We start from the raw sequence: 12,586 nt of genomic DNA on the forward strand, positions 1-12,586 counted from the left end.
ACCTCTCTCTATTTTCAAATTCTTATATTTCTTATGGGGGCTTTAACTTATTATCTGTCACCCCCAATAATTTCAGACATAAATGTAGTTTCATTTATTGCAATACAGAATTAATGTAATTATTAATTTATTATTAATTAATATAAATATAATTACTCAGGGTCAAGGAAGCCATTAGACATTTTCAGGATAAAATAAAATAAAAATATCCTAGAATGAGCCCAGAAAGCTAGCAAGCTGCTTTCTTCAAGGTAGCAAGCCCCAACGATATAGTAGGAAGGGAAAACATTATTGTTACTTTTTAAAGAAGATCTTAATGAAACCATTTGATTTCAGGGAAATGGAGAAAATGAGAGGTTCTTAGTGTTCAAAGTCTATTCATTAGCGTTATATAGATTAAAGGCAGTACCATGGAGTGTGCTTGTAAATTCAGATCATGTTCTGTAGGCCACATTTCAGAACAGCTGTGGTTTTTTTGCAGTAGAGTACCATTCTTAGAATCTGTTCTGTCCCCAAGCGCAGTTACTTAGTTATTGAAATTAGAGGTGATAAAGAAGTCCGCAGAGGAGCACATCTCCCAAAATGAAATCTTACTTTCTCTCGTAAGAACCAAGGCAGGAAGACTGTGGTGAGGGGCTCTTTCCTTTTCACACTCATGCTTCAGGAGGACCCACTGTGTTTGGGGCTCTCTGTGCTCATACCTTGTGTGGTGTGAACAAGTGACCCTGTGTCTGTTAGGATTGGTGGTTGGGTGGCATCAGGCTGAAGAATAGGTGAGCGGGATCGTGCTGTTCAGCAGGAAAACTCAACCACAGGAAAAGACCACTTCCAGAACGTGGGTCTGCTCTGGATGCAAATAAATACATTGATTTTAACATAAGTTTTGTTTGGAAAACAGTTTAATTTTTTAGAGGAAAATACTACTTTTATCATCTCTGTGTAGAAATAAAGGCAAGAGAGAAATATAAGGAAGTAGACACTCCCTATTTTCATACTGTTAGGATGCAGAATGTAATGCCATTTTGAAAGTACATAGGAGGTGATTTAAACAAAAAACTATTGAACAAATACTAGTAATGATTTTACAAGTTGTTGTTTTGTTTTGTTTTAGGTGAGAAACCTTTTGAATGTAACATTTGTGGGAAACATTTCTCTCAGGTGGGAATACTCTTATTTATTGTTAATAATTGGAAACCTGCAACACAGTGTTTTTTTATTGGAAATAAGACATACTTTTGTACTTGTGAGAGAAGCCTCTAATGATATCTGTAACTTAAAGACTTCAGAATAAATTAGGAGAAATCCTTTTCAAGAAAACAGATTTCTAGTTCTTTGAGAGAAAAATAGCATTTTCATGTGTGAATTCTTACAATACTGTTTTCGCCTTGCTAAGGATGAGTCCAAACTTAGCATATGTCTTCCGTTTCATGAATGAAGTTCACAGTGAACCACCTTGAGCTTGGCGTACCTGGAGGCTGCACATTGTGCTGGGTTAGGCTGAAGACAAGTAGGTCTCCTCATTCTTGTTGGGACTGTAGATTGTAGGATGTTGGAAAAAGAGATGAAACCAGTTTTGTTCCCTGTGTTGACTGCTACCTTTAGCTGACCTCCATTAAGGTCATCTGGACACATAGGCATTCAGTCCTTGAGGAAACGTTTGTTTTACCCTCCCATGGGCCAGGTGCTGTGCTGGGCATGGGACACAAAGAAACCTAGAGACCTAATGTTTTCTAGAAAATGGCTTGTGGGAACCTATTCTCTCTGAAACAGAAGGTAACTGTTCACCGCCATGTGCAGTGCCCTGGGCTTCCAGAGGTAGATCAGACGGAAGCTGCTCCAGGGCGTGAGGGCGCAGCTCTTCAGGGCACAGTCACTGGCACGACTGTCTCACACAGCATGGCAGATCCTGTGGCAGCAGTGCATGCCTCTGGAGCCGGGAGGCAGGCCCCGCAGAGCTTGGAAATGGCAAGCGCCGTGTTTGCTCGCATTCCCCCTAGAGCAGACTCTTCCAGTTTCTCTTCATCTGTTGAGGGTGTCAGTTCCATTTGCTCACACACCCAAACCTGCCATCTTAATGACTCTTCACCCTCCCACTCTCTGAGTCCCTGCCTGCTGGGATTCACCAAGTCCTCGCCGTCTCTCATCGCGTACTGGGTTGGGTCATGTCCTCCTGGGTGCTTCGTTTCTCTGGGCCTGGGGCCATGTCTTCTCTCCCATCCAGAACGCGCGGCAGCCAGCAGATGCTCAGGAAGGATTTGATAAGCTGAGCTGAGTGCTCGTCCCTCCAGCTGCCATTCTTGATGAGCCCCCGCTTCTTCCTGCCAGCCTGGCCTGGGGTTCAGAGCTTGGCCTCTGGGGCTGGACAGTCTAGAACTGAGCTCTGCCTCTGTCAGGGCGTCACTACCCTGTGACTTTGGGCAGTCTCACCTTTTGCCCCTTCAGTTTCCTTATCTGTGAAACACGGATAACAAGATTAGTTAACCTCATAGAGTGTGAGGAGTAAATGAGGTAATAACGGAAAGTCCTTAGAGCAGGGCCTGGCACATAGTAAGCGCTCAAGAAACGCCAGCATTCCCTACCTTGTTGCCATCCGCTTTCTCCTCTCCTGTCCATCCTCATGACCCCCAGATGCCGGTCTTTCTGAGGCACCTCCCCGCCCCCACCATTTTCATCTCAGCAGCTGTGGTTTGATGGGAAAAGCATGAGACTCGGACTAATGACCATGAATAATTAGCAATTGCGACTTCTCTGGGCCTCATTTTTCTAATTCTTAAAATAGGGATAATACTACTTCGTGGAACTAGTGGGAAAATGAAATGAAAAACTACAGCTGAAAGCCCTTTATGCATTTAAATTATGTTGAGAGTAGAAGTTCCATCCTTCTCATGCTTTCTCTGACTCTCCATAGCTGACCATATAAATTAAAACCCGACATTCAGTCAGGCTGCAGTCCACCTCCACTCCTCTCTCCTGGCATGGATCCCTGGTGCCCACATCAGAGATTCTGATTCTGTGATTTGGAGTGGGGCTTAGGTATTGATGTTTTATTTGTTTATTTATTTATTTTGATGGAGCGTCGCTCTGTCGCCCAGGCTGGAGTACAGTGGTGCAGTCTGGGCTCACTGCAACCTCTGCCTCCCAGGTTCAAACGATTGTCTTGCCTTAGCCTCCCACGTAGCTGGGACTACAGGTGCGTGCCACCACGCCCGGCTCAGTTTTTATATTTTTAGTAGACATGGGGTTTCACCATGTTGGCCAGGATGGTCTCAAACTCCAGACCTCATGATCCACCAGCCTCAACCTCCCAAAGTGCTGGGATTACAGGCGTGAGCCACCGTGCCCAGCCAGGTTATCAGTATTTTTAAAAATTCAGCAATTTTGATGTGCAGCCAAGGTTGAGAACCACCACTATATCTCTTGACCTGCACTTGCTCTCTTAAATCCTACCAAGGGTAGCCCTGCCCGATCCAGAAACCCTTCCCTTCTGTATTGGTCTGTGTACTTTTGTTAGGTTTCTGTGATTGTAGAGTCATACATAGTGATAGTTTTCAGATGTATATTACTGCTTTATTTTCATAGTAAAGTATGAATTTTGGTGAACAAGGAACTGTTTTAATGTTTGTTGCAAGCCTACAGTGTCCATGTGCTGTCCATGAGCTCTGCTGTGTGCTGGGAGGGGGGACAGAGATGGCCATGGCCTCCAGGAGCTTATTGTTTAGAGGAAGCAACAGACATGTAAATGATCGAGTACAGTGAAATGTTGGAACTGCTGACAGTTATCTACGGGAACAGTGTGGGCAAAGAAAAGACAGTAGTCCTTTCTACCTGAAAGGTGTGTTTGGGACAGCATGAGGCCATGAAATGCTTGAGAGATTGCTTAGGTGAACCCTGCAGACAAGCAGGCACTGGGCAAGCCTGGCATCCCTGGCATGCTGGGGCAAGAAAGCAGTCAGATTGTCTGCATAGGGATGCGTGGTAAAGAATGCCCACCGGCCCATCCTCCACCGTATGCCTAACATTATTTTCTTGTAATGAACTAGAATAAATGTTTGTGGTTACATGGAATTGGAATGCTGTTGTATAAAAACATTTACAAATAAGAATCCCTCATCCTGCTTACTGAGAATTTAGTATTTAGTAGGTTAGTCTTTTTAAAATAGTTAACCGCAGCCTGCATTATGAGGATGGCATGCCAGCATAAGGAAGTTAGCATCATCTTAGAGTGACCACAGAAGCTGTATCTGTCCATGTGACTGGACACTGTATATGTCCAGATCTCTGCAAGGAGAGTCATGTCCTACTTTAGAGTATGACTGAGTCGCAGTCAGAGGGAAGTGTTTCCTCTGTGGCGTAGAACATGGACTGTTTGGAGGGCACTGGAGAGAACCAAAAGAGTGACAAGTTTTGAGCGCTTGTCATTTGAGAAACGGGAAAGAAAATGCGGCATAATTACCTGTCTTTGGGGAGAGGAGTAGGATTGCTTTTGTTCCTCCAAGTAGGCAGAAACAGAAAAACTGGGCAGCTGGTACAGAGAGACGGGTTTTGAGAGGCAGTACTCTGCCAGCAGCGCTGTCTTGCCAGCTGTCTGCCCGAGTCCGGGGGTGCTAGTGCCTTCTGCAGGATTACCCTATAGGAGACATTTCCAGGGTGCTGATGTGGACTCATGCCAGAGGTGACAGTGTCAGCCATCCATGGTGGAAACACAAAAATAAGGACACTTAATGAGCTGTGCCCAAGCTATTACATTTTCATCTCTGAGGTTATATTTCCCACAGCTTTACCATTAAATGTCCTTTTATCAAAATAGTAGTCATTGTTTAAGTGATATCTCTATGTTAAACCTTACATTTTTTTCTTTTTAATTGTATTGCTGTGTGAAATCCTAAAGTCTTGAAACTCCTGAGCTAGCTGACTTTTAATATCTGGGATCTCTTTTATCTCTAAATGATTACGATTCCTGACTTTTTTTTTATATAAACACTCAACTGCCATTAAGAGTGCTCATGATAGGGAATAGATGCTGGGTTTGTTCATGTTTAAATACTGAGGTTCAAGTACCTGTCAGAAGGAGTTTATTATAAAAATTGCTGAAGGCAGATGTTAATTCTTCTCTACAGCATAGTTTTTCTGTTAAAAATTCTAACTCCATTTGAAGTTAAAATGGTATTAGAAAGGATCAAAGTTCCTTTACTGCTAATATCGTTAACATAGGTTTAACAGTCCAAACTTTGGAGTCACTAGGCAAACCTGAATTAGTGAATTCAGTCCCCATTTTATGACCCAAGGCTGGTTACTAACCTCTCAGAGCCTCTGTTGACTTCTCTGTAAAACATGGATAATACTGCTTTACAAGACATTGTGATGACTAAGTTAAATACTCTTCGCAATGGTTTAGCAAAGAGCTTCATTCATAGTAAGTTCTTAATAAATGAGAGCTATTATTACCACTTGCTAGAATTTTTTTTTTTTTTTTTTTTTGAGATGGAGTCTTGCTCTGTTGCCCAGGCTGGAGTGCAGTGGCATGATCTCGGCTCACTGCAAGCTCCACCTCCTGGTTCACGCCATTCTCCTGCCTCAGCCTCCTGAGTAGCTGGGACTACAGGCGCCTGCCACCATGCCTGGCTAATTTTTTTTTTTTTTTTTTTTTGTATTTTTAGTAGAGACGGGGTTTCACCATGTTAGCCAGGATGGTCTCGATCTCCTGATCTCATGATCCACCTGCCTCAGCCTCCCAAAGTGCTGGGATTACGGGCATGAGCCACTGCGCCCGGCCTACTTGCTAGAATTTTTATGGACACAACTATAGGTGATTTCTAAGACATGGTCTGTGCACCTAAGATATCCTTAGTACTAGAATATATCAAAAGTTTACCAAAAATAAAAATATGGACTAAAGCTCTAATAATCTGGGCCTGAGTTTGCTGTGTAACCTGGAATAAATTATCTGAATGTACTATTGGATTTTTTGCATGGCCCATTCCATTAGTTTTATTTAATCTGCTTTTATATTATTTATTAGAAATATGCATTCCTGTATCAGGGAGAAAGATTGTTTTCATTATCTATTTCTAGCACAAAATAAGTAAAGAACACTTTAAAGATTTTTCTACCACTTAAAATATTAAATGGAAGATCATTTGATTATATTTCTTTTGAAAACAAGTAACTGTTATGCCATTTTTAAAAAGGAAAAATGCGACATTGCTAAGAATTAACCCAGAATGCATTTCATTCAGAATACATAGTTTACAAAATAACCGAAAAAAGAGGGCTCTAATTTAACAGTTCAGCAGATGGTGCTATTCCGATTATTATGTAACTGATCAGCTTTTCTGAAATTTGCAAGTGACTAATTTAAAACACTGGTGTGTTATTTTTAACTCTCCAGTATGTGTTTCCTGAGTGGCAAAGTTACCGTCATATTGAATATTCAAAACACACTATTTCATTCATAGAAACTTGTGTTTCCTCAAGGTTTCCCCACAAGTAGAGGAGTTTAGATTCACACCAACCAGTATTAATTTCTGGCCCCACCATGTAACTGAGACAACTACTTTATTTATCTGAATACAATGGTAATTGTACAGTTTATCTGAATACAGTGTTAGTTGTATTATTATCTCAAGAAAATAGATGGTAAAGGCCTAATTTGAAGTTCAGCAAATGTATATTGCTGTTGATATTTGTTTTATTGTTATTAGGAGCCATTCTATTAAAAGCTGGACATTTTCCAAAGTTTTGTCAAACTCTTTCTCTTTGGTTGTTGAAAATAAACTCGAGTTTTTTCGAAGCCACATTTATCATATTCTTAAATGTAATGTCTAACTCTGTTTCCCAGAATTTGATAGACATGATGAATCTTTCATGTTATATAGTCCGCAGATGGCATTTTTTAATACTTGTGAATTCTAGTTTTCATTCACAAGTCAATATCAAACTCATCTTCAAATCTTAACCATGAATCTTAATCTTTACATTTTATTTAAAATGCAATTTGCAAATTAAAAAAAGCCCCGTGTGTTAGTTGGCTAGTATTCATTCTCGTTTTTCGCTTATGTTGTGCATGACTCCTGCTCATTTTTACCGCTGGGTATATTACCTCATTTCAGTAGGTTTTCCTTTTTTTTCTTTTTCTTTTTTTTGCAACAGAACACTGTACAAAATTAAAATGAGGAAAATAAAGGTTGAGACTATTAACTTAATTACAGCAATGGAAGATTTTCCAAACCTAATTCGAAACATTAGCAATTAGCTTTTTAAATATCTGAGGCATTTGCAGTTTTAATTTCGCTGTACTTTAGGTAATTTAATATTGATTTCCTGTTGATTAGTACATAGAAATCCATCTGATGATCTCCGTTTCAGTGTTATTCTTCGCAAAGCCTTGCTAGTTTCAGAAATTAGGAACACAATGGCCCTGCACCTGAGAGGCTGCTGTGATTCTCCTGATTTGCCCTTTTGCACAAAGGTAAAATTGAGAAACCTGTCAGAAAGAACCAAGTGTACTTGCCAGAGGAAGTACTTTTTGGAAATGTCTTCCCTTCTTTATGAACAGAAGTATGTTTTTTAGAAAGAAACAATACTGAAATAAGGACGTATGGTGCTTTTGTTTGTTTTAAGTGATGTTTTAAATACATGGCCCAAATAAAATACGTCAAGGCCTATTTAAAGTCCAGGCTTGGCGACCACCAAAGCAGCCTCCACAGGGTGCTGTTAAGAGGGAAGCACTGCATAGGGCGTGCCTGAACTAGGACACAGCCAAGGGCTCACATGGAGGACGGGGTGGAGACACATCTCGTGTACAGCAGGTGGCCAGGCACTCTGGCTGCTCTTCACGCTCTTGCCCATGGCTTCTTTTGAGTTGTGTGTAGCTCATCTTCATCTGGAATTTGAATTGGAACCTGGCTAAATGTGTCAGTTTTCCTTTTGAATTTATATAATTTAAAAAACCAAAAACTTTCATTATTGGTGTGTTTTTCTTTTCCTCTTTTTGCAGGCAGGTAACTTGCAGACTCACTTACGACGGCATTCTGGTGAAAAACCATACATCTGCGAGATCTGTGGAAAGAGGTCAGTGCTGGGCGTGTTCTTCCGTGTGGAAGGGAGCATGTCTAGTCTCAGTGTCTTTGGCAGTCAGTGTCTTCTGAAGTGGTGGCTCACAGATGAGCCACAGGTGGGCTCACCCTGCCACTGCAGAACACAGGTAAATTCAAACCTTCTGGCTTTGCATGTGACACACGAGAGAATAATAAAAAGAAAAGTTAATTCAAAGAAAGAAAATCTGGGACAGGAGTCCCAAAAAGGAAATGGGGTTTTAAATGCGACAAAATTATTTTATACTAATATTTTCATTCATTCTAAAAATGTCTCTGAAAATATAATAGATTAATGCCCCCAAGGAGGTGACTGTCTAGTAGGGGAAATGGGACTTGCCAGCTGAGTGACTAGATTTCAGGAGAGAAGGAGGTGGTGGAAGGTGCCACAAGCCGTGGGTCTGTAACAGCCTGTGAGAGCTCCACCCCAGGGAGGAGGAAACTAAGTCTTGATGAGGGGGTAGGATTTTGACCTGGCAAAAGAGAATCTGACTCTTGACGTGGAATAAAGTGTGTGGCAGCTCGATTCCTCTGCAGCGTGGTATAAATGAGGAGCTCTTCCCCTGCTGTGTGTGCAGGCTGGCACCCTCGACCCTCCTTCCCGTCCTTGGGCTGTACGTCAATCAGGCCACGTACTCCATCATCTGGTGGTTGTGCCAGGACAATAGGCATCAGCCAGGACTATGCCAGTCACGAAGCTCTGTACGCACCTTGGTTACGTAGCTTTTATATTCATTTATTTAATCATTCATTGATTCAACATTTTTTAGACACCTGCTGTATGCCAAGTGCTATATGGGTCCATAAAAATAAACAGTACAGAGTCTCTGCCTGTCACAGATTCATACCGAAGCGCCTTGAGGCAAGAGATAGTCACGGGGTCAGTTAGAAGTCAGTGTCCTCATATTCAGTCTCAGCACATGCTGGGGAAAGCCGAGGAGGAAGCGACTCTCGATTCAGTTTCAGGAAAACCATTTCTCTGCCAATGGTAGAAAACAAACAAAAGCTGCGGTGGGCAGCGCATCTCCCTTTCTGCTGTAGCTACCTGAACGCTGAAAGTCAAGTTCAGGGCCCAGTGTCATCTGCTACTCCTTCCAGATGCCTGGGAGCATAGCCCTTCTGCTGCCTCTGATGGCATCACTTCACTGTTGGCCCCTGCATGTCTTGTTTTGCATGGTGTTTGAAATCTGAACCTTCTGAATTCCATTTCAAAGTGAGGCATGTGTTTATTTTTTATTTATTTATTTATTTAGAGACAGAGTTTTTGCTCTTTTGCCCAGGCTGTAGTGAAGTGGCTCAATCTCGGCTCACTGCAACCTCCACCCCCTGGGTTCAAGCGATTCTCCTGCCTCTGCCTCCCAAGTAGCTGGGATTGTAGGCATGTGCCACCATACCCGGCTAATTTTTGTATTTTTAGTAGAGACGGGGTTTCGCCATGCTGGCCAGGCCAGTCTCAAACTCCTGACCTCAGGTGATACACCCGCCTCTGCCTCCCAAAGTGCTAAGATTACAGACGTGAGCCACCGTGCCCAGCCAAGGCATGTGTTTGAAACCAGGCCTATATGCAGCGTCTTCCTTAGAATATAACATACTCTGCTATCAAGCGTAGTGGAAAGGAAAGAACATAGATTTCCACATCTGAGGGCTTGGGTTGGAATTATTGTCTAAGGCAAGTTAGTAACCGCCTCTGAACTTGGTTTTCCCATCTGGAAAGTGGAGGTGAAAATGCCTGCCTGGCAGTGTTGTGGAATGACTAGAAGGGTTAATGGTTGTTAAACATGTAACCGATCACCTGCACACAGCATCTGCTCAGTGAATGCTGGTTCCCTTTCTTCCTTTAGTTCCCTTGTTCTCAATGTTAGGACTGATAGGTATAAGTCTCTGTTGTGGCTCAGAAAGAGGAGAGCTTATTCTCTGGGATATTCACAGTGGAGGGTGACAGCCATACCTCTTGGTCCCTGAGACTCTGAGCTCCTGTTTGCATTTTACTTTATAGTGAAAAGAGCGAGAGTCGCACCTGGCTAGAGCAGGGCAGAACTCACTCTGGGCCCTCTCAAGGTCATCCTCCTTGGGTTGGCACCACCCAGCTAGGGTCTCTCCCATGAGACCCCAGGAACCTTGGCAGGACTGCAAGGGTGGAAGGGGCATTTGGCTCTGAACTGGGGAGACTCCTTTTTCACTCTCTTTGTGGCCCCTAAGGTAGTGATGCTGAACCGTACGGTATCTGATCTTGTGCTCTGTAAAACTGAGGAAGAAAGTGTGATGAAATCAGGTAGAAAAAAATGCTTTAAAAACAAGACATTTGCATCATGTTCTGCTTTTCTTAAAAAAATAGAAAAGGGTTTTTTCCATGCACGTTTCAGATGAAACCAGTCCAGTTCACGTTCCTTTCTGCAGCAGTGTCAGGAGCAGGTATCTCCTCCCTCAGAGAGTTGCAGTTATAAAGACCCACAGTAATGTGGAAAGGCTCTTAATTGAATTTTCAAATTACATTCTAGGTTTGCAGCCTCTGGCGACGTCCAGCGTCACATTATTATTCACTCAGGAGAAAAACCACACTTGTGTGACATCTGTGGTCGAGGTACAGCTGAGTGTTTTCCTATTCTTCTTGAAGATTTCGGATTAAAATGTTCTCTGTCCTTCAGCTTAACACCTGTTATGGTCTCTCTAGGGTTTAGTAACTTCAGTAATTTGAAGGAGCACAAAAAGACACACACGGCTGATAAAGTCTTCACCTGTGATGAGTGTGGAAAGTCTTTTAATATGCAAAGGAAGTTAGTAAAGCACAGAATTCGGCACACGGGGGAGCGGCCTTACAGCTGCTCTGCCTGCGGTGAGTTTGGGTTTCTGGCTGTCTCCTAGTCATCTGTGTGTGGGAAGGGCTTTGTCCCCCAGCCCTCATTAGCTGAGTGCGTGTCTGGGATGAGCCCTTTGTTTCCTCCTGTTTTTTTACTGCCTCACATGATCTCTCATTCATTCCTGCATTTGTGTGTCAGGCATTTGCTGCTTGTCTTTGAGGTATTAGGAACTGTCCTAAACGCTCCGAATACAAAGATGACTAAGACAGAGTCCCAGGTGCTGAGGGCTCTTGGTCCAGAGGGGAAGAGGGAGGGTGGCTGGGAAAGTAGGGGACAGCAGGACGTGTGGCCGCACATGAAGGAGAGCAGCGGTCCCGCCAGAGCATTAGCACATGCTGGGGTCAGAGGGTCGGCTTCTATAGATCACAAACTTCCAGAGCAGACTTTATTCTCATGGGCACTTGATCCTTCGTTTGAGAGCGGAAAGCTGGCAGCCCTCGGTTTCAGGGCACCTGACTGCTCCGATGAGGACACGGAGGCTCAGGGTAAGGTAGCTCATGACCTGTGATCACAGCGTTGGAGCCAGGATTCCTATACACATGGCCTCTAAAGAGGGAGTGTGTGTACCCGTGACAAGTAATTGAGATGCCTATTGAACCATGGGCAAAACTATGAGTGACAGCAACTTTTATGAACTGTTTAGACCAAATAAGAAATGCACAGAGTCCAGCTGTAGGGAGCCTGGATTCAGGGCACCATTCAGAGGGGCACATTCTAATTGTAATTGGAATCTGAAACCAGCAGGACTTCTGCATATAACCAGAGGAAACTTGGTTTTTGTCCCTGCATTTAAATTGTACACAGATCTTCTGGATACAGATTTAGGCAACTCCATGACCATTCTGATCACTCTTAGAAAGTGAAGTTTCATCACTTTAAATTACTAACGTAGGAGCCTACTGTGGTGGCGTGTGCCTGTAATCTTAGCTACTTGGGAGGTTGAAGCTGGAGGATCTCTTGAGCCCAGGAGGCCGAGGCTGCAGTGAGCCGAGATTGCACCACTGCCTGGGTGACAGCGAGAGCTTCATCTCAAAGCATCAGTAGTGTAGTCTCAAATCACTAATTTAAAATGTCAGTTCCAAATAATTATCACAACTGTGAACTTGATTGAATGGTAAATTTTGTCCTCCCTCCCCAGCTAGGACTTGCTGCTGCTCAGACCCTGCAGTGGAGGAAGTGGGGCCTTCCGTCCCCTCCGCCCCACTTAGGGTTCTGCCCTTTCCCTGCCTCACTAACCCTGGTTTCCCACTCTGATGAGGTCAGCTTCTGGGGGATGGGGGAGCGCTGAAGAGAGGAGGAATGTCATGTGACGGTCAATTTTTTAACAGCTTTGAGACAATATTCCCATACCATAAAATTTACCAATTTAAAGTGAACAATTCAGTGGTTTTTGGTAGATTCACAAAGCTGTATAATTCTCAACACAATCTAATTTTAGAACATTTTCATCACCCCAGAAGGAAGCCTTATACCCATTAGCAACCTCCTTCCCAGCCCTGGCCCCTGGCTGCCACTCATCTAGGTTCTGTCTCTGTGGACTTGCCCGTTCTAGACATTTACTATGCATGGACTCATACAACACGGGGTATTTTGTAGTCGACTTCTTGCACTAAGCAAATCAGCTATGAACATCCG

General features: G+C 43.2%; 1 protein-coding gene across 1 annotated transcript in view; it reads left to right on the plus strand.

Moving 5' to 3' along the window:
• Positions 1-12,586, plus strand: part of ZBTB49 (zinc finger and BTB domain containing 49) — a 31,483-nt gene that overhangs the window by 14,763 nt on the left and 4,134 nt on the right. The window contains exons 4-7 of the mRNA XM_003816482.3: positions 1,112-1,158; positions 7,997-8,070; positions 10,592-10,674; positions 10,765-10,926. Coding sequence (XP_003816530.1) covers positions 1,112-1,158; positions 7,997-8,070; positions 10,592-10,674; positions 10,765-10,926 — 366 coding nt within the window. The remainder of the gene's footprint in view (positions 1-1,111; positions 1,159-7,996; positions 8,071-10,591; positions 10,675-10,764; positions 10,927-12,586) is intronic.

Source organism: Pan paniscus, chromosome 3 (genome assembly GCF_029289425.2).
Source record: "Pan paniscus chromosome 3, NHGRI_mPanPan1-v2.0_pri, whole genome shotgun sequence".
Taxonomy (NCBI): domain Eukaryota; kingdom Metazoa; phylum Chordata; class Mammalia; order Primates; family Hominidae; genus Pan; species Pan paniscus.